The 27630-nt window shown below is 42.3% G+C and overlaps 1 protein-coding gene across 1 annotated transcript in view; it reads right to left on the bottom strand.

Annotated features, from left to right (window-relative positions):
- ank2b (ankyrin 2b, neuronal) overlaps positions 1-27630 on the bottom strand; it is a 99749-nt gene that overhangs the window by 64721 nt on the left and 7398 nt on the right. Inside the window, exons 2-3 of the mRNA XM_041964765.1 lie at positions 7489-7590; positions 1008-1106 (exon numbers count right to left, since the gene is read on the bottom strand). Of these exons, the coding sequence (XP_041820699.1) occupies positions 1008-1106; positions 7489-7590 (201 nt within the window). The remainder of the gene's footprint in view (positions 1-1007; positions 1107-7488; positions 7591-27630) is intronic.

The following is a 27630-nucleotide window of genomic DNA, read 5'->3' as shown; positions in this document are numbered from 1 at the left end:
GAGTGGTCTTCAGTCTACACAGACCAAAAGCAAACTGCTTAGACAGTGCTGACCTATGAGGGAACAGAGAGCCAGACAGTCCAAAACACAGGAAGCTATCATAGCGTGTTAGCTGTGCCGCAAAATCCATTAGTTTACATTTACAGCTGGAATATAAAGATGAAAGTGATCATGGTCTGCACACACTTACCAGGTACAAGAAACTGGTATGCTGGTGCGTTAGCAGTTAGCATGCTAGCTACTAGAGGTTGGAGAAGTGGCTTGTGACCGGAGGGTCGCCGGTTCGATTCCCCCCACCGGACTGGCAGAGAACTTGGGTGTGGTGGAGTATCCCCTCCCCCTCCATTAGCCGTCTGATGTGCCCTTGAGCAAGGCACTTAACCCCCCTATATGCTCCCCAGGCGCCTGATGCGGCAGCCCACTGCTCCTGTGTGTGTTCACTGCATACTGTATGTGCATGTGTGTGTTTCGAGTACAGTGATGGGTGAAATGTAATGTATAATTTCCCAGTTTTGGGATCAATAAAGTGAATTTTTTTAAAAAAAGGAGCTGCCAACTAGCCCTGTAGTTATTAGCTGAGCCTCCTTGCAACGTTACTGAGTCGCTCAGATTGCAGCAGCATGTAGATGAACTGCTGTGCAACTTTCTGGTGTGAACAGGCCAATGAACCATTAGATGTTAAAGTGATACTGAAAGTGATAAGTTGGAAAGTATCAACATGAACACGTTTGGTTAATCAATAAATATTTGTTTTTTAATAGATCAAGTTGGCGAAGTATTTATGTAGATACTATGAGGGTCAAATGAAAATGAACTACACTGTTCATACCCATCACTTATAGATAGCTGTATTGTCATACCCGGGTAAGAGCCCTCCAGTAGTTTGGAAAATAGTTTCTGAACACACTAGAAATGAGTGTGTGCTGTGTGCACAGCTCTACAAGGAGTTTCCCGTTCCCTCTTTTCAGGAACTGTAGCTGGCTCAGGGGAATGCTGATATGACCTACCTTTGTGGCCGAATCCACTGCTGCACCTCTATCCAGCAGCTCCTGGACCAGGTCCACGTGGCCCTCCTTGGCTGCCAGGTGCAGTGCATTAAGACCATTCTGGAAAAAGACGAGGGAGGACAGGTCAGGTCAAACGTCCAACAACCCAACATCAGCAAAGACGCAGGACAGATCCAAATGGAAAGAGAAGGAATTACCTCCTCCGGGTCCATAGCTAACTGAGCCTCTCTTTCTTTCTCAGATTCAGTCTTTTGAACATGTGAACAGCTCTTGCATTCGGAGGCACTGACTGACATATCAGAGCTAGCTATTAAAGTTGGGTTAGATGTTGTGCCACAATATGCTGTTGTGGAGCAGAGCCAGTCCTGGGTATGAAGATATAAATAGCTGTGTGTGTGTCCATGTGTGTGTGTGTATCGCTAGGTGTGTGCGTGTGTGTGTGTGTGTGGGTGTGTGTGTGTGTGTGTGTGTGTGCAGGTCAAGCAAACATCTTATTTTTCATTCTACAACTTGGTGTTGATCCCTTCCACTCAAATACTGTCATCTTGTATTGATGGTGACGGCTGAGACAATTCATAAATACGGGGGATTGATTCTAAAATAACCACATGAACCAGAAACACATTTCAAAAAAGCGAACAGAAGCTTGTCATATCGCTGAAGATTTGGTGCATTCAAATGGCAATAACACTAACAAGTGACCTCTCTTTAACTTGACATACTCTGCAGTTCAGAGTAGTTTGACGTTATAAATCAGTCATGACCTCTATTAATATCTGTATCGGACACTCGAGCGTCACGTGCTTCTCGGCCGGTAGGGAGGAGGTGGGCGGGCTCGCTCGGCTGAGGTCTGACTCAGACCGAGCGAGAGATTGCAACACAAGCGTAAGCGCTCAGAGGGGTTTTGTAAAAACAGTTTACAAGGGGCTCGTGGGAGAATCACTGTGGATGAGGACAGATAGAGTATTTCGCCTTATTTTTGGCCTTAAATGCAGTAAGTTCGCTTTATAGAGGAAGTAAATACGACCAATATTATGAAGCTGCATTATATGTTATTGTTATTAACTACTTGGGGCAGCAAAAAATCTGAAAACAAAACATTTGACATATTATCACCTTATTGGGTTATTATGGCAGATCTAGCATCCTAGCATTGCTAACTAGCTCTCATACTTTTAGGTTGGTATTGCATAGCGGATTTATCAAAGCTTTTGGTGCATAAAGCTTTTTGAGCCTGCTGAAAACAAGGTTAAAGAGAGTGGAGTTTGAACGCCGTAAAACGACGAGCTACAAGAGGCCCAGAGGCTCTGCAGAGCTGATAGGAACTTCACAGATGGGTGATTTTTTTTCTGTGTGACTGTCATTATGAGCAGCACCTTTCACCTTCCATTAACAACCTTCTGATTTCTTTCACATCTTAAAGCAAAGGAATGGAGGTGAAAAGGTTTAGCTGTTCCCCTAGTTTGCCCCTCTCCTCTTCCAAGTGACCCAGCACTGATTCAATAACCCCTTCAGCAAGCACAAGCAGTATAAAAAGAGCTGCTGAGTCGATAAGTAATTTCCTCCGTGACTGTCAAACTAACATTCATCGCACAGCCCCCCTGAGGCTGATGGTCCCACTGCAGTCCTAGGGCCCCTACAGAGGCTCCCTGTGGGACCCCAAAGAGAATGAATGCCCTAGAATCATCTGACTGCGCTTCAGTTTTCATTGCCCTGAGGTATTCCACAGCTGGCATCTGTTCAGCAGCAGAGCAGAGTGTGTATTCCAGCTTAGTCCTGCTGTTTTTGGATCAGCTGAAATGCTCGTGCACCTGCCTGCCTCCTAATGGCCTCATATCACCCAACAGCTTTTCCAAAATCATCCAACACAAATGTTTGGCAATGGGGCTGCTTTTTGACATAAGCCTGGCAATGCTATCGTTTTAACTTTGCTCAGTGTGGCCCATCGGGGTCCATGCAGCATTGTCTTGATAAACATCAAGTATGCTCTGAATTACACAGTCAACAGTTGTCAACCTTTAATTAGACATCAACACACATCCGCATCCTGGGATATTACTGGTCGTTTCATCTGATTTCCCAGATGGACAATTAAGAGCTTTTCTGTAAAGGCAAGAAATATATCACCTTGGTTAAGCAGGGAATTATGCCGCAGTTTAACTGTTATTCATGCTCCAGACCTCTGAATTACCAAAATCTGCCATCAATTGTGAATCCAAAAGATATAGATCACATTCTAGTAACTTGTAAAATGTAAAGAAAATGCAGGAAACTGTGGCGCATCGGGACAGACTGCAAACCCCCCACTTCCTGGTGCCGGGTAAACACAGCTCTTCATCTCAGAACAAGCATCCAGCAGTCTGTTTGAAGTAGCACCTGCCACTGCTCTCCCATAAAATACCAGACAGCTATTTTTCAGCTGTGACTATGAGACTGCAGAGATGGACGAGCTCCCGTGTCTTCTGACCCAAAGGACACCAACAGACAGAGGAAGTTGGATTTCAACTCCAAGTTCCCATGTGGTCAGGAGGGACTTTTTAGAATAGAATATCTGTAAGTATATCCAACATTTCATATGTACTGCATTTGACTCACAATTTCTTGTATGCAAAATCATAATGTGTTTCTGTTTTTCTTTTCTTTTTTTTTTTAATGGAACATAAGCAGCTGCCACTTTTAAACGAACAACCTCCAGTCCCGCCATGACTGTCAGGGGCCCTATCCATCTTTGTAGACCCCCTCCCCCATGCCCTGCATTCACCTCCAAGAAGCCACCAGCCCCTTCATCATGCACCATGCCCTGTCCGCCCACCCCCCCATTCATAATATCTGTTGCCTCATTCTGTCAGCCCACATGAACACAATCACTTAGGAGACGATTCCCAATTATCAGCTGGATCAATTACACTAGCAATTTTAAAGCAATGCAAATGGGATGTGGTGAAAACCTAATTTGGCGGTGTTGGCGTGCTCTCAGGGGAGTGAGGCGGTTCATCAGAGTGAATACAACCTCATTAGCAGAGTATGATATTGAGCTATAAAAACAATGAAACACAGATGCCCATTTATCACTCAGGTCAAGTCCCTCTTGCAAGACTTTTCAGGGAAATGCTAAAGATTATCAACAATTAGCCTGGTGCTAAATAATATGTTCTGCTCAAAAGTCAGAGTTGAGCAAAAAAATTGAACAGAGAAGTGATATATAAATGCAATATTATGTGATCTAAGCTTTGTTCTCCCCAACTGATCATTTCATTTCCTTCGTTCAATCCAAGGAAAACTCACTAATATCTGGCCTCTTTGCTAGCTGGCTAAACTATTGTACCATTACCTAGCATACAACAGATAATAGCATATACAGTAAACCCTCATGTGTTTAAGCTTTGATGTTATGATTTATGGTTTTAAAGCTGCATTAGATTTATTTGGCCACATGTGGGCAGAAAAAAACTACATTTGTTGTATTATCGGTTTAAATAACGTTAAAATGATGTCTATAGCAAACGGTTGCCTATTTACACATGTTCACAGGCTAGTCGCTAACTGTGTCTGTATGCTGTTTGGTGCAGGTACTGTACGCAGTGGGCTGTCGGGGCTTTCAACCAATTATTTAATTTCTTTTTTGCTGAAAACAGTCAACAGGTAATGAAAAAACGATTAAGGGTGGAATTTGTGGGCCAGAAAATTAAAACAATGAGTTTAAAGGCAGTAAAACACTGAGAGCTGAGGGAACCTGTAGAGTGAAAAATATTTGAGAGTTAAAGTTAATCTTGATCATGGCAGTAGTACAAAACAAGCTTATATCAAGGGCCATTTACTAGCCTTTTAAAAACTTTTCACCAGCATCACATGGGCAGTGAAAGGGAACTGAAGGTTGTCATCATGTGACCCAGCTGTGGAACTTTGCCATGTGATCAAAATACAGGGGGCAAATGCTCCAGTGGTGGGCATCAAATTTATACCTGCACCCTGATTTTGTCACCCTTAAACCAGACATCAACATGCAACAATCGTAATAAACAAAAGTCCGCCAACATCACAAATCACAAAGTGACCTAAAGGGGCTTTAAAATCTGTGCAGCATAAGACACCCTCTATCTGTAGGTACTGGAAATATTGTTATGAGCAGTGAGACAGGAAAGTCCCGTGTCCATCAAAAAGCATTTACTTCTGACTAGTCAGGTCAATACTAGCACTCCATCTCAGTAATGGACTCATTTAGGTTGACGTTGGTCGTTGACTTGTGTAGCTGTAAATTTTGACTGATGTTATAGTGTGTGTGTGTGCGTGTGTGTGTGTGTGTGTGGCAAAAACCTCAAGGTGTTCTCATGGCCAAACATCAACAACCTCTTTAATGACCTGTCTACCTTCTCTATGTACAGAGGGGAGCTTGAGCATTTAAGACCCCTATGAAATGGTGTACTGTATATGGTAGCATTTTGAAAAATGTGGTCAATGAGCACACCATTTTCGGTGCCACGTAATGACAATGTCAAAGCACAGTAGAGTAAACTTCTGCAGTGCCATATATTTGCACGTCATGTGTCTTTGTGCTTAGATGGATGCGGTTGATATCAGTTTATGACTGAATAAAGGGACAGTCCAAACCTGACTTGACGCCATATACTACACTGTGTGTCTGTGTTTTGAGTATACTGGTGACTTTTTGTGTTTTCAGCACATATGCAGTTGGCACACTTCTATGTGAGTCCACAAGGTCAGACATTTTACAGTGGTGCATACTTGTACCAAAATCATGTATGAACCCTTGCAGATGGCAAAATTCAAGTCACAAGGACCCTTGTCGGCCCACAGCTAGGCCAATGCCGTTCAAATGTCAAATCCCGGTTAGTGATGGTCATGTGGCAACATTTAAACCAATTCATTTGCAGATAAAGATGCGAAAAGTTGATGATGCTCAAAAAAAAAGAGAAGAAAATATGAACCAAAGCACAAGTATCTGTTATTTTAAGGTTGAAACAAAATAAATGTATAGTTACTGGCAGTCAAAGGACCATTGACCACTGGAGAGAAACACATACACAACACAAAAGGTCACAGGCCAACATCACTCCTGCCACACAGTTGATATAAAAAGGCCTCCACACACCACAGAGCCACCAGCATATCATAGATTTCCACTCATGTGACTTTTGTTTACTGGGCTGCTCATTATGACTGTTGCCAGGACAGGACTGTTTACCTCCTATCAGGTTTCATTGCCCCCCCCTCCTCATCCATGGCTGGAGCGCTAATGGGCTTAGAGGCGACTAGATAATGACTAGGCCTAAATAAAGAAACCTCTCCCCGATCAAACCGTCCTCCTCCCTTCAGGAATCTAGAGCCATTTTCATGTGATAGTAATACAAAGTGTGTGTGTGGAGATAAGTGGCGGACAACATGAGCACTTCAGCACTTAGGCTGCAAGTTAAAGGTGCATTATCAGGATTTTCACATCAAAAATGCATCAAACGACAGTGTGTAGTGTGAAAGGTGTCGCGTTTAGTGACAATCCCATAAAAAATTATCTATAGCTGGTGCATTTGGTGTATCAGCCTGCAAACTTTACTCTCACTACCATCTGAAAGGCTCTGATAAACCCACTGTACCCTTCCTGCCCAGCGCCAATTAAACTACAAACATAAGAGGGGCCATTACTTCATTGAGGTTATGCTAGATTCATAATGGACCAGTGTCTAATACACATGTGACTGAGGTTACTAACAGACTTGATAATTTCGCTAAACTGTGATAACACCCTAACTAAATTAACTCTGAGCCCGTTAGCAAACATTATGTCATCTACAGTTCTTGATGAGTATGTAGATGAGACAAATGGGATCAAAGCCCAGGTGTTGATATTATCACAGCAAAGACTGATTCATTCATGATTATGACGCATTATTTTCTGATGTTCTGAACAATATTGAGCATGTGAGCATTTTAATTTCGCTATGCGACCTGTAAAGTATGCCTATAATCATTTTTGGATACTACAATTAGGAGACAACCCTTTATTTGTAGTTTCCTTGCTCAACAAAGAACAGCAGATAGACACAGTTAGCAACTAGCTGGTGAACATAGTGAAAATAACCAGATGCTTCCTCAGGAACTGGTGGAGACCAAACCAGAGATAAACAAGATTTCATATTGGACGTTAAATTCATCTGGTTGCCACAAACATGACTCCGGTTGAATGCTAATGTTGCTTTGTGCTCTATAGCTAACATGTTAGCCATCACAACTTTACAGAGTATGACAATGCTGTTGTTCAGATCAGAAGACACTCAACAGCAGCAAAAGCACAATTAAAACTATCAACATGAACAATTAAGTTTGATCAAAGTGTTTTACGCTTCCTCTAAAGTGTTGTCGCACATTTCCATCAAAGTATACCATGTATCAGAACCATTTTTGACCATGTTGTGCAGTGTCAGGGAGTGTGTCGGTGTGAACAGGTGTTATGTTTTCCGTCTCCTACCTGATTGCAGGTGCTGATGTCCACTCCCCCTTTCAGATATTCCAAAACTTTGTCGATGTTCCCTGCCCTCGCCGCTCGCAGGAAACTGGTGTTACTGTCCGACTGGAAGAGACACAGAAGAAATGCATTTTCAAAAATAATCTACAAAAAGTCATCAATATTTATATTTTGTCGTTGGCTGTCAGACAGAATGGTGACAAAGTAATTTAGCCATTCTAAATGAGTCACATTGATTCTCAAACTAATCCCTATTTAATTGCTTTTAAATATTAATGAGTCATTTTAAAGCAATGCTAAAACTCCATTAACGTTACATGGAATTAGACTTTGACCTAATGCTGGGCATGATGTCAGTACCTTTCAAGCAGCATGTCATTCGAAACATATGCAAAAGCACCAACGACTAGATTTCAACATGAACGAGCTTCACAAACAAGTGCAGTGCGGATCACTCAATGATACAGTCACACTTCACACCTTGTTACAACCTCTGGCCTCAGCTGTCACACACACAGATAATTTTGTAGCATGGATGCAATCAAGATATTTTAGTTTTCTATTAAGGAAAAGTTAGTTCCTTAAGGTCTAAATTGGGATTGAGCAGAATCCCACAATAAATCATTATCTCCTATAACTGTGCAACCATAATCAGACACCTGCTTTTCCTTTGTGCACAATAATGTGCATGTCTGTGGTTTGGAGAGGACGTGTCCCCTGACTGCTTTTTGGATGCTGCGGTTGGAAAGAGCCCAACGCTGTAAGGAGGCAGAATGATTCAGCATTTTCCTCTTGGTGCCTTCACTAAAGCTAAATCCTGGCTCACTCACAGCCTGTTCAAAGCTCCCAGCTCTCTGCACCTCCTGTGGAAAAACACTGCGTGATGCTTATTTTTACTGCGTTCAAACTGTGCTGCTCGTTCTACAGGGAGGTCAAAGGTCAGATGCAGAAATAATGTAGTACCACACTGCAGATTTTCTGTTTTTTTTCTAGCAGAGGAATGGTCTCTCATTGGCTGTCAAGGTCACACTTTGCCTGACATTGTCGTTAGTAAGCTTTTTCAGTGTTAACAGTTAGCAGAGTGGGAGTTTGGTTCGTCCTTTCCTTCATCATAGTCTGTCCCAAGCTCACTCACCTACAGCATCCCCCTGCCGACATTCGGAGGAAAGAATGCAGCACTGATGATGTGTAAAATGAGCAGCGACACTGCAGCACGTCTACTTCACACACACACAAATAGTCCTGGTCTGTTTCTGGCTGACCTGCAGTCAGTTGCTGTGCGGTTGCTGCAGAGAACTGCACTGCATCACTCAGACTCGTGGCTGCTGGGGCTTTCTGCAACACATCGCCACAATCACCTCTAACGACCATTACGGACGTTTCTCCAAGTTTTAGTCCACTAACTACACGTGAGTTTTCAAGTTTGCATCACAGGCACGTTTACAGGTCATGCCAATACACTACAAACGACAAGTTGCAGAGACTTGAAGGCTATTTGAGACAGATGGTGCAGTTGTATACAGGAACATTTTGAAACCTGTCCTTGTCGTCCTTTCGAGGACGCTCTGACATCTAAGATTCATGAGCTCTTTGTAATATCAAGTATATCATAGATACAGTACTTCATTAGAATGGGCAGATTGATGTGGATGTGGGTCCGTACAGACCACCTATTTATGTTAAGTTAGTTAAATACAATATCAGTGGGGAAAATGAACCATACACATTTTGTAGCAGACAGCGTTTAATAATGCAGGCTACAGCTAAAGAGTCCTCTAATATCAGCTGATTGTGCTTTACTATTCATTTACACACAATAAATGGGTTTGATTGTTCCTCACTTAGCACTCTGGTGTTCCAGCCTTGCTCCCTGACAGCGCCAGCATCAGAAATTGTACTATTACACAAGTTACTACAGGAACAACTGCCGTACTTTCAGTTTTGACAGGGCTCGGCCAGCAGTTTCACCCTGCTTCCAGTCTAGCTGTAAGCTAGGCTAAACTCATTATACTGCAAGCAGAGAAATAAATCAGATATCAGTCTTTTTGCCTTATTTTAGGACATCAAACATGTGATTGAGTGCTTTGATGAAGTGATCCCACTGAAGGGTCTGATCCCTTGAACTGAAATGACACAAGACACAACTCTGAAGGGCAGGAAGCACTGGCAGCATCTTGGCGTTACAGCTGATGTGGGTCAGCTGTCAGGTTATGCCACTGCTGCATTTCCTGCATCAACTCTTCAGAAAAGCGAACATTTATATCACATCTGCTCCCATGTTTGACACATGCCAAGTAATATATCCTTGACTAAATACGACGGGGGTCAATTGATGCACATCATACACATCTGATGTGTGCTGCACCTCAGGTGGACCAGTGCATGACCATTTCAGCTGAACATCTGCTCACCTGAACAGGCTGAAAATCAGGAATGTGGGATTTTGTGATCTTATGAGAACTCACAATTTCTGAAAAATGTAGCACACTTTATTTCACAGGGCTATAATTTCCTTCAATTTCAGACAAAGCTTCCTGGAAGGAACTATTTGATCTGGTAGCAACTACAGTGAAAGTACTTTTACTTTAAGTGGTTTACATATATTGCATATTATTATACTATATAACACTATATAATAAAAACAGGACATACATGTCAAAATGTAGTTAAGTGTAGTAAAGATCAACAGTGATAAAACACAGCCAACTGTAGAAATACAATGATTGCAGCTTACAGCTAACATTCACAGGTCCCAGTAATCCTCTGGGGAGCCGACACCTGTAGTTGCTAATACTTCACACAGAAAGCAGTCATTATGGAGAACTCGGGGAGTGTGGTTTCATGACAGAATCAGTGCAACATCACCACAACTGTAACAATGCTTTTTTTTCAAACTGATGTGTTACTATGGAAACGAAATTTCTTGTTTTCAAAAATGTACGTTAAGTATGTGAAAAATTTCCACTTCCAAATCGATCTTTCTCTATTTTCCTGGTTCTTGGCCTGTCTCTGAAAAAACAAGCATTCTCATTCACAACAAAACAGAAAATACCTCAGATCAGCTCTGGAAAGACTTTTTCATACAGTCCCATACATGTTAGCACAGGGTTAGCATTGTTTCCTAGCAGCGCTGCCATTAGCACAATCAGTCTGTCTGTCTGATAATACCCTCACATTCTCTACAGAGCCGCCGAGTCACATTATGCAAGACCTTCCCCTGATCATCGTCCTGAGACTGGCGGGTTGCTATAGTGACACTTAGACCAACAGGACTCTCAGACAAGGGGGGCTTTTTAATGGAAAACACTTAACATTGGAGAGAAAGGGACAACTGTGGCAGCCGGCTTCCTACAGAAATAGTTTCATAACTCCTGCTTATAAGGAGCTTAGTCAGTTTGTCACTCTCTTTGATGGGGGGATGTTTTGAATGTGCTGTGCAGATCAGAGCTGATTTAAAAGGCCTACAGATACATGAAGGTCGTGTTTGGGGTGATTCCGGTGATAAATAGGGACAGAAATGAAAAATGAAAGCATATAAAGGAATCTTAGTCAAGTATGAAGGTCACTGCTTTTCTGCTGCTTTCACACCTTTAGAAAATAGACTGTAGAATGGAGGAAGGTCGTTAAGTGAAATGAAAACTAACACTCACTGCATCATATGTATCGATCATATATAAACATATTGTTTCTCCTTTCTATAAAACTGTTCCTGCTTCTGTTTCAGCTTATGTCTAGACACATCAGTTCATGACTCAATCAAGCCTGCCAAGCGTGACAAAGCACAGTCCTGAAGCTCCTCCACCGACACATCACATCAAACATTCATTTACAGAGTCACTGTCTTTATCTGCGGAGCACAGGAAGCTTTATCAATAATTCAAACCAGTGCCCCACACCCACACATGCACACTGCGAGACACCAGTGCCCAGGCCGGGAGCATCCGTGCCCATCCCAGTTGCCAGGAGCGCTGCCCTCTCTGGAGGTAACCATGACAACAAGGCTTTCTGTCCATCAGCAGAGCGAGCAAAGTAAGCTTAGAAAACACGCTTCCTTTAGAGCTGTCTATCAACACAGCGGGACACTATGGCATTAGTGTATCTTTCATGTGTGTGCGTGAGTGTGTGTGTGTGTGTGCATTTGTGTGTATGAGTGAGTGTATTCTGAATCTGCTGAACGACAAAATCACATTTACTCATCGCCGCTGGCAATGCACATGTCAGATATCGTTTTGAGAGTCTTTCGCACAAAGTGATAAATTGTGTGGACAAATAACAAAATAACACACAAACAAAGTCACGCACACACACGCCTTACCCTAAGATTAACCCAAGTCTTCACCCAAAAACATAACTATTCACATCCTGGGGACTTGGGTTTTGTCCCCATAAGAAAGGTGGGTCCCCACAATGTCACTGTGTAAACAGATGTATGTCCCCACAGTGTGAGTCACTCACCTTTTCTTTAAACCACTTGCTTCTCAGGCTTTCATCAGAACCTTTTAAGGATCATGACAATTTTTGTGTCTTGTTTGAAAATCTCCTATTTGTCCACACTAACAAGTATTCATTTACATACAAGACATAAACTATGTGATAGCACCTTCCATCACACTTCAAGTTACTCATTTGTAGAAGCCTGTCACTTAATTTAATGTATAATAAAGTGTCAGCATGGATCCTATCTCTCTTGCCTTGACTGTTTTAAGATTGAATCGAAATACCATGGTTGCCACTAATGGATGGCTAACATTGTATGGATAACATTTCTACATATCAACATTAGCTTAATGCTATAGAAAAGTTTATTGTTCTTTTCACTTTTTAGAAGTATGTATGTAAGTAATGAATGCTAAAGTGTTAGAATGGACCACTGGAGTCATGCTAACACTTATACACTCTGGCTAATTATTATTATCAAAGCTGCATTAATATCAATTAATGTTTTTAATGTCTTTTCATTTATTATTTTGGTTTTACAGCCCTTAAACTTAATGTATAACTCAGTTTTACCACTCAGTGGTTCAGTCTCTGTTCCAGCTACAGCAGGCAGCTGTTTTCAAAAGAAGATATATGAATATGGTGCAGGGCGACAGACAAAATACAGACTTTTGAGAAGACGGTATCCTTGCTGAAGGCAGCTATACCAATGATACCAGCCAATTCATTTAACATGGTAGTAACTCACTTGTCTTACTTAGAAACCCCCTGGATCAGCTGGATCGGCTGGTAACTAGCATGCCGAGGCTAGCTAGATTAGCTACTGATTTGGCTGGTCATTTTCTTCTTTATTTTATTGGTGGAATGTAGCCAAATGTGGCGCGTTACCGCCACCAACTGCAGACAAATTTCATTTATCTAGATTCTTTAAAGCAGCACTGCTAGGCATCAGCTTGGGAAAGCTAATGATATGTCACACCTGTTAGTCTGTTAGCTTGCAGTAGCCCTCTGGTGGTTAAAAAGAGATTCATGCAGCTAAGCTAAGTGTTAGCATGGAGGAGTGTGCTCGCTTCACGTATACAAAAAACAAAACACATTACCAATTGTGCCCAACCAAAAAACTCCAATTTGTGTGCCAATAACAAAACCATTAATTTAGCTTAAGCCTTCAGAATGGTTAAAAGTGGACATTTGGTCCATATAAGAAGAGTAAGAACATATATAAACAAACACACACATAAGTTGCAGCTGTGTCCTTGTTTATTTGACTGAAGGAGCACATTCTATTCCTAGCTGTCAGAACAGAATAACACTATCTGTGTTTACTAGCAACTGTGCTTCTCCCATTGGTGCTGCCTCTATTTGTATGTGTGTGTGTGTGTGTTTATGATATTAAAAGCTCCTTTGGATTGCCTTGCATACACTGGTCCACGAGCACACACTGGTTCACGAGCACACTGTTTTGAGATCCCAACTGCACTTCAATCAAAGCAACCCATACCAATACAGCCACCAAAAACCAACATTTAACCAAATAAAAAGCTGCTTTTATTTTACTGTACTTGGAGATATGAGGTTTTTATATTAACGATATAATTACATACTACCATTCATGCAGAGTATAAATAGCCTCTTCTAACTCATTATCCTCAAGCTGACATAACTGGAACTATAGTAGCACTTGATTTATACACCATCTTCGCCTTCCTTGCATTTCCATTCCCTTCATTACCATTATGATCAATGTTAGTTGATCTGCATACAGTGATATCCAGTCTTGGAAGACCACTTGGCAATGGCCCAGGGCTGTTTCCAGCCAATCAGAGCTGTCCCTGTGGACCTCTTAGCCTGCAGTGCAGGACCTGGAGGACTCTTTGTTGTAGACAAATATAGATATAAATGCATACGGCCGGGGGAGCATCCATGTAGTGGCTTTCTAGAACTGCACCGATACAGCTGAATCACATTCCTTTCTTATTCTATGCAGTATTCTGACCAATGATATGACTTTTAAACAAATACTTTTGAGACGCATCTTGCAGATATTCACAAAGTACATACATTTTTAAGCTCAGTATGGGCTTTCTAAGGAATACATTTATTGATTAAGTACTGACCATCTCCCTTTATCGTGTTTGAATAAAATAAAACTACTTTTTTCTCATAAATTCCCACTGAACGTCCCCATACTTCCTACAACTCATAAGCAGGAGGAAATGACAGACACTTAAAAGCTGCCTACATGACATTATATCAGTGTGAGAGTGGGTCAAGTGTCATGGGTCAGGACATAGAGCTTTCCAGAATAGACCATGTCTAAAACAGGAGGTGGGTGGGATGTGTCTGTAGAGGAGGTGGAAGAGTTTACTGTCGCAGAACAACATGAGCTACACAATAATGATTCAGATAAGAGTGATCAGGCAGCAATCAGTTGGGATGATGCTGAAGAGAGCTCATATCCATAAAACTGGAATCCAAGCAGGACCCCTGTTATAACTTTGGGATCGTGTTTGTATCTGTTTTAGGTAAAATCTTGTCAGATTTTGTGACGGTCACAAGTAAAGCATGCAGACTGATTGATGCATCATGCCTTGTTTCTCTATCACGCTCTCACCAGGGATTCACATCAATAATCAGCAGTTTATTCCTGCAATTATCCATCAGCCAGTGTGACAGACAGTACAAGTGTACAGAGCAGAGTGCCAAGTCAGAAAACTGATTGCAAAGGGTCAATATGTCTGACTTCACCACACTCATGCAAACGTGCCCCCAGAGACGGTCTGACTTTCACAATGAAGTCCAGCTCTTTGCCGTTTCACCGGCTTTTTGTCGTGCTTTTCCTCTCATCCTCTCTCTTTCATCCACCCAGATGACAGAAGCTCAGCTGGAACCCGTGCTGCCAGAGGTCACTGCAGGCCGTCAGGTCACCGCCGCCTCCTCCTACACAGGCCAATTACAGCAGCCTCTACCCTCCTGTGCCAGTCGCCGGGTTGAACCAGGTAAAATATACACCACAACCTTTTTAGATTTTTATCACTACTACAAGTCAGTGGAATAAAATATGACTATATGCGTAAATGTAAAAGTGAAAGTTACTCCAAGTCTGACTTTTTTGTACCAGATAAGCAGAAGACCCTTTTACCTTGTCTGAATGTGACTTTAAAGAACCATATGGGTAGTTGTGGCACACTCTAAGTTTGTACATTAATTTCCTATCTTGCAGATTGATATTTGCTTGAAAAGAGGTTATGTAACACACACATTTGACAAATTAAGGCTTTTAAAAAAGTCAATTGAAGTCACGCTGGCATCCACCTGATGAATGTAAGTCCCATATTAACTCTCTTTTAGATAGCTTTGTTCACTTGGTTTTTTAGCTGCTAAATGCTCCAGCAGAGACAGAGCAGGAAAGCTGATTCTAGGCAGTGTTTTCACACTGGAAGAGCAACAAAAAGTGTAAAACCGAAAAGTAAGCAAACTAATTATTGGTTGCAGACATTGTATAATTCCTGTTAGTATAAAATGGTAAAGTCTGTTGATGTAAAATAGTAAACTATAATGATTAGTATCTAATAGATCCTGTGTGAAATCAGTATGTAGTCCACACTGTGCAACAAAAACTCGGGTCCAGGTGAATTTGGAAACCTGAGTTTTCCCCCAGCACTTGAATGCACCAGCACCAGACAACTAAGCCAAATAGTCTCTACACCTTCGCTCAGGTGTGAATGTCGAGCCAATCACAGCTGATTTTGAAGATGACAGACGTTTCAAATTTCCAGTTAAATTCTGAACACACCGACCTGCCACTTCAGTGGGTTATTTACAGCTCCGCCACCTCAGATCAACTTGAGTGTGTTCAGACTTCTATCACTCAATGCCAGCAGCATTTACAGTGACTCTGACTGCCGGGGATGAAAGTTCAGAGTGTTACCCATGCATGCAAACCATGTGTGTACTCCCCATGGTTCAAGAACAGCTTTCAGTTTACTCTGGGCATGCCTTGGACAGGCGCTTTAAGCTCATTTTCACTGGAATGGTGATTAAAAAAGCGAAGCCAGCAGACTTTTGAATGCTTATGAAGCCCTGCAAACAATTTGAGGTGACCTTGTGTTCATGTATTTGTGAATGAGTGTGTTGTGGTCACCCTGACACTATTTGAAATACAGTATATCCAAATTGCTTATGTCCTTTGAATGATATGTGTTTAAAATCTACAATATGATCACTAGCCAATGGCTAAACTGTGTGTGCCACAAAAACAGCTCCTATTTATATTAAGGTTGAAAACGCTTTTTTTCCATTTGACCGCTACTAAATAGTTTGAAGATACAAGTTCCAGTGTCTTAAAATAAGACATTAAGGCAGGCCAAACACTGTCATTTAGAATTATGCTAATTATTAGCTAATTATGACTGCCCCAATGACATATATATATTTAAAATTTGCTCTCTGAAACGCCACACTCAGCACCAGGCTAAATGAGTGTTTTTGTTGGTTTTTTTTCACCTTGTATTCCCAGCAGCAGCAGCAGCAGCAGCAGCAGCAGCAGCATGCTGCTAAAATCATTACATCTCTTTTCAAATTAGCCACAAGAGTCCACACGCTGCTGTGCTGGGATACGTTAGGAACAAAAATGTCACACTGGCCTTTAAAGGGAGAGGAGAGGTAACAACAACCCACCCACTCTCCCATACACTTACACACTAGTACACACACACACACAGCTCAAACACCTGAGCCATTTGTCTATACCTGTTAATACCTATTGCATGGCACAAATCAGTATTGATTATCAAATCAGAGCAGTAACTCTAAAGCAGCTTACACATGCTTGCTCATTAAAAATAGAAAATGCATCAGCTGAACACAAAGATATCTAATGTGAAAAACAACAGAATGCATGCAAGTTTAGCAGCTTGTCAGTGCCAGATACAAAAAAAACAGTCCTGCCATCCAGATTGTGACCAAAATAAAAATAACTCTGAGGATTTAAATGCGACAGCTGACACTGACACTGAGTGCTTTAAAGTTTCTGCATTAAAAAAAGTTACTTACAACCTTCTCATCTGTAAAAATCTCCTAAAATACCTCAGAAGGAGCACTTCAGGAGTGTCCCAGTTGCCTGAAAGTGCCTGCTGCACCTGCCAGTGAGGGCCCTTACCAGCATCAGCAGAGGCTGCACGGGAAAATGCTCCACACAGTAGTAGTCTGGCAAAGCATTCTGGTCCAGGTTGGACTGGCTCCCGGTGGTCCTCAGGCCCTTGTCCGAGCCGCACACCTTACACATGGCCGCATTGCCCATGGTGCAAGGTTTACAAGTCTATCCCATCAGAGCGTAAAGGAATCTAAGTGAGTGCATCTAATCACTCTGATAATCCACTCCCTGTGCTTGCTTCCACTTACCCTCCCCCTTAAAACCTAACAGGCTACCATCCAGGGGGGGCGACCCCCTCAGTCCGGCCAAACCTCACTTCCCTTTGGCCTCAGCCTCAGAACTCCTGTCCCTGTTGCACCACTTGACTGGACTTGTGTCCTGTTACTACTGCCAGCACAGAGCTAGCTCTTCCTCATTGCTAATTCCACCTCTCTGACCATTGACCAACACCCCCTCCCCACTCCAGCTATTTTTACACCCACCAGCCTAGCTATGCATGTAGAGAGAGAGAGAGCAGAGAGAGGGTGGTCGGCATAGGGCGGCATGCCAAAACAGGAAGAGGGAGGGTGCATCACAAACGCACTGTGCATGGACTGATATGAGGTCTATGTGGCAATGATTTGTGATAATATGCAGTGTTTGTTAAATCCAGCACTTTACATTCCAGATGAGACACTAAAACTCTGCACTGACACCCAAGAAGAAGATTTTTTTACTGAGTGAAACGACACTCCGCCTCCGTCTCACTAAGACCTGCTGTAAATCTTAAACCTCGCAGAAGAAGGCATACAGTCAAAAACTAGGCCATGCGTTGCACTCATCTGTGCTGCGGATTTGCTGCTAACATAAACTGACACAATAAGTTTTATACACAGAAAGGAATAACTTGTTTTAACTTGTATTAAATTTGCCGAATTTACAAAAGGGGACAAATAATTCAGAATTTGTCATAGGCAGCCTTTCAATACATTTGGAAGGACCGAACAACTCATGAAATGTTATTTTTTTAAGGGAGTCGTTGGTCTGCCTGGCAGTCAGTGTTGCAGTAAATTAGAAATGATTGGCTACAAATTAGCAATACAGCGAGAGAGTGGTTAAAATGCATCCTACCTATACATGCTGCTAGGCAATAGCCTTAGTCAAGTCCAGGTGTAGCTAAGACTAGGTTTAAGTTGGATCGGTGCAGCTGATGTAAAGCCCATTCTAAAGACTGTTCTTAACAAAGACCGACTTAACAGTTAGGACAGGGCTCAGTAAAGACGAACTGGTGCTCACCCAGCCCTGGCGTTTTTGGCAGTTAAAAAAACAGCTTCAGATGCATGACCACCCTAGATTGGAAACGGGCCTACGCAGATTCGCATCCAGCCCAGGAAAAGCAAGATAGATGCAATCAGATTTGCGGTCTAGCTGCATTTTTGCTGCTAAGTGTAAAGTGCATTAACTCACATGTGGATTAAATCCAGATACTGCAGATTTAACAAGAGTAAATGGGGCCAAAGTTGCAATCTGTAGATTTCCACAGATCCAAATCACAGCAGAGATGACGAGGCTTCGAGTCGTACATTCGTGCAGTTGTTTCACTTCATTGTTTTTGACCTGCAATGGCAACATCTTTGACTGACTTGATGACATGAACATGAATGTATCGACTAACTGAAGGATGAAGTGGGGCAGCATTAGCATTAGCAACCAGACAGCTGCAGTCTGATGCACCTGATCAACCTTTCTCACTCTATGAAAAGTGAGAAGTGAAAAGTAACCCTTGTACATACACACATAGCAGTAAATAATAGTGGCAAATAATACTGTCAGTGTGTTTTCCCCTGCTGGTTGCCATGTACGTGTGTGCAGCAGCTCCTTTAAGGTTACACATACAACCAGTGTAACCTGCTTCCATGTGACCTTTTCCTAAAGGCCTTCACCCAGACTGAAAACTAAGCCATGCTTTTATTGCATGCTTGCTGAACACCTGCTAAAGTGCTTCTCCATCTCAAAGATGACCTGTTTGGGAAAAATAAGCAAGTCCAGCAAGAAAATTAGGGGGGAAATCATTGATTTTTTGTCACCGTCTGGCATTAAAGTCTTGGATGTTGGCGCACAAGATTGGCTATAGACTGGTGAATGCAACAAATATGAGCGTTGTGGTCCATATATGATTGACCCCTGCTGGTGACTGATGTACAACACTAGCAGCATACCAGGCTTTTCACCAGTCCAGCCCGCAAAGTGACTTTTCTTCAGCATGGTGATCAGTAGCCCTGATGTCATGGACTGTTTAGTGGAAGCAGACGTGGTGTTTTGCTAATGCAGATCTGTGTCAGACTGTAGCCCAGAGCTGAGCTGCATCGATTCAGCTGGACTGAATGCAGATTAAAATCACACAGACCTTTTCATGCCGATTGATTGGCTCACAGAATTAGTGGTACGCTGTTGAACAGAAGCTTCAGACATCAGATCAGCGTGTCTTATCCACGGTCAGATATCTGCTCGTATTCACTCTGTGTGAACGTACTGTAGCATGTGTCCTTTTCTGATGACATCAGGGAGGTAAATGTCCCCATTATCTTTGTCCTCTTCTGGGTCATGACTCACACAATACTCTCACTGTCGAAAATATCACCCAAACAATCCTCATTCACTGACTATGTTAGCGTAGGGAGAAAGACTCCTCATTGTTGAGAGTCACAGAAACCACATGAGAAAGCAGCTTTGGAGTTTTCTATGAATGAATGAATATGAACTGAGTAAGCAAGCACATGATGATCACAACTAATGAAATTTGAACTGAATTTAAACTGAATATCCCCCAGGTAGCTCTGAAACTAAATAATGTGCGATAAAAAAACAGTCCATTTCTCATTCTGGAACCAGCTAGGATCACACTGGCCATTAACCAGCATCAAATCAGGCCTGCATTTAGAGGTGATTGGAATTTCATCCATCCATCGTAAACTGTTGTCCAGAATGACATCTTGTATATACATATGACATATTGTAATACTCTGTTAAAAGGTGAAAAGGGGATCTTGGTGGTCATTGGGTGCTCGCAAATGAAAACTTGTGTGTCATCTGCATAGCTATTAAATCTAACACTGCTGTTAAATTAAATTCCAAGTTGTTAAAATACCTTGATTTAGCTCAGGTTCTGCTAAATCTCCAATCAAATATTTCAACTCCCTTCTTTTTAATAAGGAAAGTGTGAAAAAAACAAAACAAAACATGATAAGATATTAAGCTAAATAAATAACAATAAATAACATGAATATGAGAATCTATTGAATATTTGAATGTATATCTTCTCTGTTCACTAGCTTTCTATATTTAAGTCTTCTAAACCAACATTTAGAATATCATTGGACAAATGGTGCTACAAAGAATACTATGGTGCAGTGAGGCTTGTGTGAGGCTTATTTTCAGGCTGAGACTTCTGAGCCAGATAATTTCTATGTAATCTAATTTCCATATAATTTCAAATGAAAGGCCTTATTATTAAGCATGCACTTGGGTTGCATTCAGTGAAAATCTCCATTTTAAAAATGAAAGTTTTAAGGACATTAATGCATCAATCCAAATGTCGCCCATCATTTTGCCTAATTAAACAAAATAGCATGGATGGCAATTTTGCGTAACTTCAGAAAATTAGATAAAATGTCACAAAATGGAGTAATTGTCACAAATAAACATCCACTGACACACCGTATGTCCTCAAAGGATGTAAACTGATGGTGATTAGGGCACGAGCAATCTGAGCAACCACTGAAAGGCCATTTTGATCATTTCCAGCCACGGCCTGTCAGGGGAGGCTGCGTATGACCTTCGGCTGGAAACAGGTGTACGATGTTGGGGTCTGGTTCTCTGCTGCAGCTGTAAGGTGAGAAGAACGACCTGCTTCTCCTGTGGACATATCTGGTCAACTGAACAGTGGTGGGTGCCGACAGGTGTTGTGTTTCACAGCAGCACCATATACATGCACATAAACACACACACACACACACACACACACACACAGAGCTGACTGACTTACAGCTGAATGAGGTTATATAGCATAGCGTACAAACAGTATGTGAAAGAGTACTGCACTAGAAATTGTGATGAATTATAAGTAATGTTTGTATGAATATTTAAGGAGGGAGGATAGGAAGGATACCAAAAAGTAGTCTAATGATCCCTTCAGCTATCAATCATGTGACCTTTGCCTTGCGGGTCGTGGCGGTGCATTCAGAGTCTCCTGAGTGGAATGGGACAACGAGCAGGAAGCAGCAACAAAACATGTTTTACAAGTGTGCTAAAACCACTGAAATCTGCCACATCCTGAAACCCATCACAGCAGGACGAATAGAGGACAAACTGTCTCATTAATGTCAGTAAAACAGCAATATTTACTGGATATGAGCTTTGCTAACATTAGCCGCTATAAGCTACAGGTCAAACCAGACCATGTCAGGCTGTAGCAGCAGAATTTCTGAGTGTATTTCTTTGAGCAAAGGTGTGTTTTATTCAACTTTTCATTTGTATTTCTTCTTAGTTCTTCTTTCAAATCTTGATCAGTCTTGTCTAAAGAAAACTAACATTTTACAGACCAGCTCTTCACTAAGTGACTTGATAAAATATTTGCTAGCAGTTAGCACACATTCATGCTAAAAGCCAGCACTGTCACAATTTTGCAAGCACTCGCGCACACGCTGTACCACTCCAGTTCAGTTTAGCTCCATCACCAGCTAAGCTACAATTTATCCACTGTTTTGTCATCTAACGGGCATTCTCAGTTTCATTAACCTTCTCCTGGATGTAATTTACTTAACGTCTCCTCCAATTTTCCCTCCAAACAGCCATCATCTGCCAAAACGCTCATCCAATTAGCCAACGGATGAGGCCATGGGCGTGTTCGTGAGTGTGTGGTGTAAAGAGAAAAAGGTCAAGTCTGGCCTGGTGCAGGTAGGTTATATCATATCACAACTCATCACGAGTAAAAACAGGAAAGTTACTCTCATTTCTCCAAAACGGGGGGAGGAGAATTACCCCTCCTCCCCCCGCCCATCCACCCCCTCCACCCTCTGCGGGTTGGTAATCCACTGGGCGGGGCAGGCAGAGACAACAAATGCTTTTAATCTATGATCGACCATATGGCTCACTGGCTGCGGGAGGGAGGAGGGGCGTCGGGTAAAGCCACTTGTACTGCATTATGTTCCCGCTGTGGGGGAAAATCTGATGATGTGTGTGTACAGTAGCTGTCTGAAAGGTTTTAAAGGCAGCAGAAAGGGAAAAAAAATGTTTTAGCTTGAAAATTTAGGAGGTTGTACAGTAGCAGCTAAATGCTCACAAAGGATTTAACATATCCTGTTTTGATTTGTCTTAATTCTAGTTTCAAATTACAAAAGAGATCCCTTAAATATCCTTTATTCTATAAGTTTCCGAGTGTGAATGTGCTAAAGTCAGACTAGAATGACTGCATACTGTAATTCAATGGGAAAAATGAGTTTTTTTTAATGCTAACGCAAGGCTACCAGCTAAAGCTAACGCTGTCTTAAAGCTGAACTGTTGCACCAATCAGGTGCAGGGAACAAACAGGAAGTGCGGCCCATGGAGCAGATTTGTAACGCAGTAGGGGGTGCAGTCAATTATCCAAGCAAACACAAATCTGGGATTTAATATCCAACATACTGTATCAAGCACATTGCTGCCACATGTAGATATATGGATTATAAGTGCACTCAGTCTCTATTAGAGATGTTTACAGCAGTGTCTAGCCATAAGAAACAGGCTACAGTATAACATAACTGTTGTGAAAAAAGGGAAAACATGAATTATAGAAGTTGGAGGCCAGGTTGCTATGGAAACAGAATTGGAAAAGGTTTATGCATGGATTTTTCTTTTGCTACATAATAAGACCTGCAGAAAATGGCTTCAGCCTTAGTAAGACTGGCATATCTGACCGCTGCAAAGTGACAGGAGAGCGACACGTTGGATGTCGGACAGGACTGACGGGCTGAACTGAGAATTGAATTGAAAAGAGCGGTTTCCACCTCGAATAGCCAACAGAGAGGCTCCCAAAGACCTACTTCCACCTGATATAAAAATGTGATCTGCATCTGGAAATAACAAACAGTTGTAGCCCTGCAGCCTTTTTTTGTCCAATCAGAAACGAGCGCTGGGGGCTCCCTGCTGAGGAAGAACCGGCTGCTCGACTTTCAAACTGCCCTACACCCCTACACACACCACGCATGGACATGTGGAGTACAGATTAGCATGGTGACCCAGTGGTGAAAGAGATCATTCACCTCCCACATGACCCAGGTCATGTGTGACTGAGGAGTCACTGTTCTCCAGCTGGGTCTGACATCTAAGTGGTAGCATTTCCATATACTTCAGGGTGGTACATCCTCACAACTAGTACGCTTTTTTAGACAGATTTTCTCTGCCCTTTGTGTTTCGTTCTTATTTATCTTCCGTTTCTTGTATCCTATTATTTTTTCTCCTGACAGTGAGCCAGTTCCTCCACGTAGATCATTAAACTTGCATTATATTTTATCTTCAACATAACTGTAGCACAAAAATACCCACAGCTGGCCAGTGACACCAAGAGAAGAATTAGTATTTCAAATCTAATTTCAAATATCACTAAACAATAAACAAACAAAACATCTCCCATCACATATCTCAAACTAAACTTATAAATCTAATTGTGTAAACTGTTGAAATGATTAAAACTGAACTCTTTTATGTCTTTATATTTGTCTTGTATGTATTTGTCAGCAACATTCTTATATAAAGTTGATGATATTCAATTAAATCCACAATTATCTACAGAATATGAATTTAAAAACAGGGCATATATTCAGAAACTACATCTTGAAAACTCATGAAAGACATTTACCGGGCTGCTAAATGTTTCTAATGAAATCTTATAAAGGTTTGTTGTGGGATGGTGGGGATCGAGTGTTTCTGAAGTTTCTGGAGTCTAAAAGTCAGTACGTCGCTGTTGCTCTGATTTTGATCTTTCTGTGATCCCTTGGAAGTCCAGCAGTTTTATGCTGGTGCTAAATTGCTTACATTAAATTGAAATATAATGGGGATGCTTCCTATTGTCCTCAGAAAATGCCAACTCAGTCCAGAAAAAGCAACAATTGTAAACAAGTGTTGATTAAATTGGCTTTTTTGACAAAGTGTACAGCTTGTAAATGTCTCCGCTTGTCATTTCAGTCTGTCTTTTAAAGACTCTCTGATGCCCTGAAGGACAAACAGTGAGTAATCAGAAAACACACACACACACACTTGCAGCTGCCTGTGTTGGTGTCTGGGCTGGATCCATTAATCTCAGTGAGCCTCTCTACACCTGCTCTTTTTAATTGAATTGGTGTGACTCTATCGTTGTTCCACGCCTTGCGACCTTAGCACAGCGGCTCAAGAACACCATCACACCGAGCAGAAAGCGGTGCGTGGAGGGATGATGAACAGGCCGAAAATAGCAGGCCAAACACCCACGGAGCTGCATGAGAGATGAGAAGAAGAACGGCTCCGATTGGAGAAGGAAAAGAGAAGAGACAGGAAGAGAGAGAGGGCAGCGACGGGATGAGAAAGTGAGAACTAAAACACACACACTGTCTCCAGGTAGTAACACTAATATCACACCTTTTGGCACCACCTCCTCCTGCCTGGAGTTCAGACATTGTGTCTCATCCGTCTTGACGTTGAATTTAAATGATCAACTTTTGCTCCTCAGCTCTGTTGTCTCTCGAGCCACAAGCTAGGCACATTATTCCAGAGGAAACACACAGACAGCTGCAGGAGCACAGGTGCAGGTTGACAGATGCTTTTCCAAGGACAAAACTCTCCAAGACGGGAGGACAAGGAGGCCATAACCCAGTTAGCCGTAAAATGCTTGTGCCAGGATATCAGATCCTTTGAAACCGTGTGTGGTGATCGTTTCAGCAAACAGGCACGGGGCTCGATTAAGCTCGCCATGTGGTCGGTCTGGAGCTTCTACCTGAACAGACAACTGCATCGCGCCGACTGACAAAGTATGCAGAGGATGTTCAACAAAACATTATTCTGGATGCAGCTGACTGACAGCGATGGGGCAGTTACTTTGGATATCTTTGTGTCACTTTGCATTACATCAACAAGTGGGAGCTGACTGTGCACACGCTTTGAGTGTCTGACTGGGACAGGACATTATGCAAAAACCTTAAAACAGCCACCATGCAAGCACTATGTAAATACAATCTTAAGGAGTTTTACTCCAAACTGTTGTGCATGAGCTGAGCAGCAACATAGTTGACTGATTCTGAAACAGGCTAAAGCTAACTGTGATTTCATGTTTCTGCAGCTGCAAGTCAAAATAAAGGACTTTAAATCAAGTGACTGTGTAGCCTTTGTGTTTTATCATGAGTCAGGTGGCTTGGAGCGGGTCCGGATCCCACTTGATTCTCGGTTCTGGTACTGAGCTTTGCTGGTGCGGGCGGGTGCAGGACTCAATGGCCAAATTCCCAAAAAGCCTCAAAAAGTGAGTATCATCCATTAAGACCTAAAGTAGCTCGACTTCTGAGAAAAGACGGTGAGGCAGATAGCTTTTTCCCAGGAGGAGTTTGCTCCCATGCTAAGCTCCTTTGGGTGATCTTTCCCCTTGCATAACTAAGCCACACAATCATCTGCCATACTGCACGGCACTTCCAACTTTGGGCCGCATCACCGCGACAGTAGTATCTGACAGGCCTCACAGAGACCCTGATAGCCTCTTACACTGAGGGGTAAACAAAAATAAGTGCAGATTGCTTTAAATTCACTGCAGAAAAGCCACAAAGTAGCAAATAAACCATCATGACACACTAAAACTCTGCAAAGGCTCACTCCTGCATGTCGTAATACAGTGCTAGTGTGTCTTTGCACTTGGTTGCCATGGCAATAGGATTGGTATCTCTCCTGAGCTGCAGTGTCCCATAGTGCCACAGCAACCAGATTATAAATGCTCTAATCCTGGATTTTGCCAATCCCAGTTCAGCATCAAACAGTGGTGCATGCTCAACATCCATGTACCATCAGAGGGGTGTATGTGTGTGTGAGAGAGGTTTAAGTGAACATTTTGAGATGGGGGAGGCAATCACGGAGCAGAATAATGTAGAACATGAACAGTTGTGTGTTCGGAATGCCTCCAAAAGATCAATATTTAGGTTTTTGGAGTGGAAGTTTCCAGAAAACAAGAGGCAGGCTGTGGAAACAGATGATGAACCATTATCAGGTCTTAAAGAGTAAGAGTAAACGGTTACCAGAAGAGTTTCCTGTAGTAGAATGATAAATACAGTAACACACTGTGAACACGAGCAGAGTGTGCAAGCATTCTGTCTCAATCTCCAGTGGATCACAAGATAGATCCACAGATAGACGGAAAGGAGGTGAGAGGGGGGGCGGCGAAGGCAGTGATTAACATCTCCGCCACAAATATTTCCATCAGCTGAGCACCCAGCTGTGGACCGAGATTAGATGCAAAAACAGACAGGAGAGTGGCTCTGCCAGCACGACAGCTAAATAATGTAATGCTGGGGAGGGGGGCGGGAGGGTCAGAGGAGCGTCCAAATCAACCCAGATGGAACGGGCTTGGATGAAATAAAAACCACACTTTCTGCCAACATTTTATGCCGATGTGACTTCTCAGATTCAACGCTCATGTTCCATTGCAGGGCCATTGTTTTAATACATACATTATATTTTCAGTAAGTGTGCATGAGCTGCATCAGCATGCCATAACCCGATTTTCTGCCAGTCTTGGCCATCAACTAACTTCAGCTTTGAAACCAAATCCGCTGACCTCCATACCTCACATCTGAAGGCATTCTGGCATTGATGCGGGATGAAAGTTATGACCGTGCCACTGTTGGAAATGTGGAGGAAAGGTTATTTTTTAAGTGTCTCTGAGTGGCCACAGTCATGTGACTTGAAGACCTCAGTATGCCTCACATGAAATAGGTGTGTGACGTGTTGACGAGCCTTGAGGAACACCGCTGAGCTCTGAGCTAATTTTGGCACAGTGGCGCTAATGGATCATGTGACACACTGGCCATAAGAGACCTTTTCCCTCACACATAATGATTGAAAAAGGAATGGCTGCAAACATATTAACACATTTTCTCCCTCAAAATGACTCTATAGTCAGAATTTGATTCATTTGTCTATGAAGCAATTCATGCCACTCATGTGTGAAGCATAGTGCAATGTGGGAGGTCTGTTTATCCATGGTGACCACATCTAAAGGCAAAAGTGTTCCAAACACTTACACTCAAAGGTGGATCAAAACAAGCCTGCTGTTGCACCCTGAGTCTGATGTCTTGATGCCACGTATCATATGAATCTTCTCATTTTAAATGGCTTTCATGTTCGGAAGATCGGCTCATCGCCACACGTGAGTGCACGTTTTCTTCCAGCCCTCCAGGCTCCGGGAAATGATTAATCACGGAAATGCAAAGAGCGCAATTTTCTGCGTGAGGCACTCCAATCAGTGTCTCATTTGTGTGTTCCACTCGGTAAGTGCTGTCCACTGGAGAGAGCTAGAAAGGTGTGGA

The sequence above is a fragment of the Chelmon rostratus genome, chromosome 23 (assembly GCF_017976325.1).
Source record: "Chelmon rostratus isolate fCheRos1 chromosome 23, fCheRos1.pri, whole genome shotgun sequence".
NCBI classification, from domain to species: Eukaryota; Metazoa; Chordata; class Actinopteri; order Chaetodontiformes; family Chaetodontidae; genus Chelmon; species Chelmon rostratus.
This window is presented reverse-complemented; position numbering and strand designations above follow the sequence as displayed.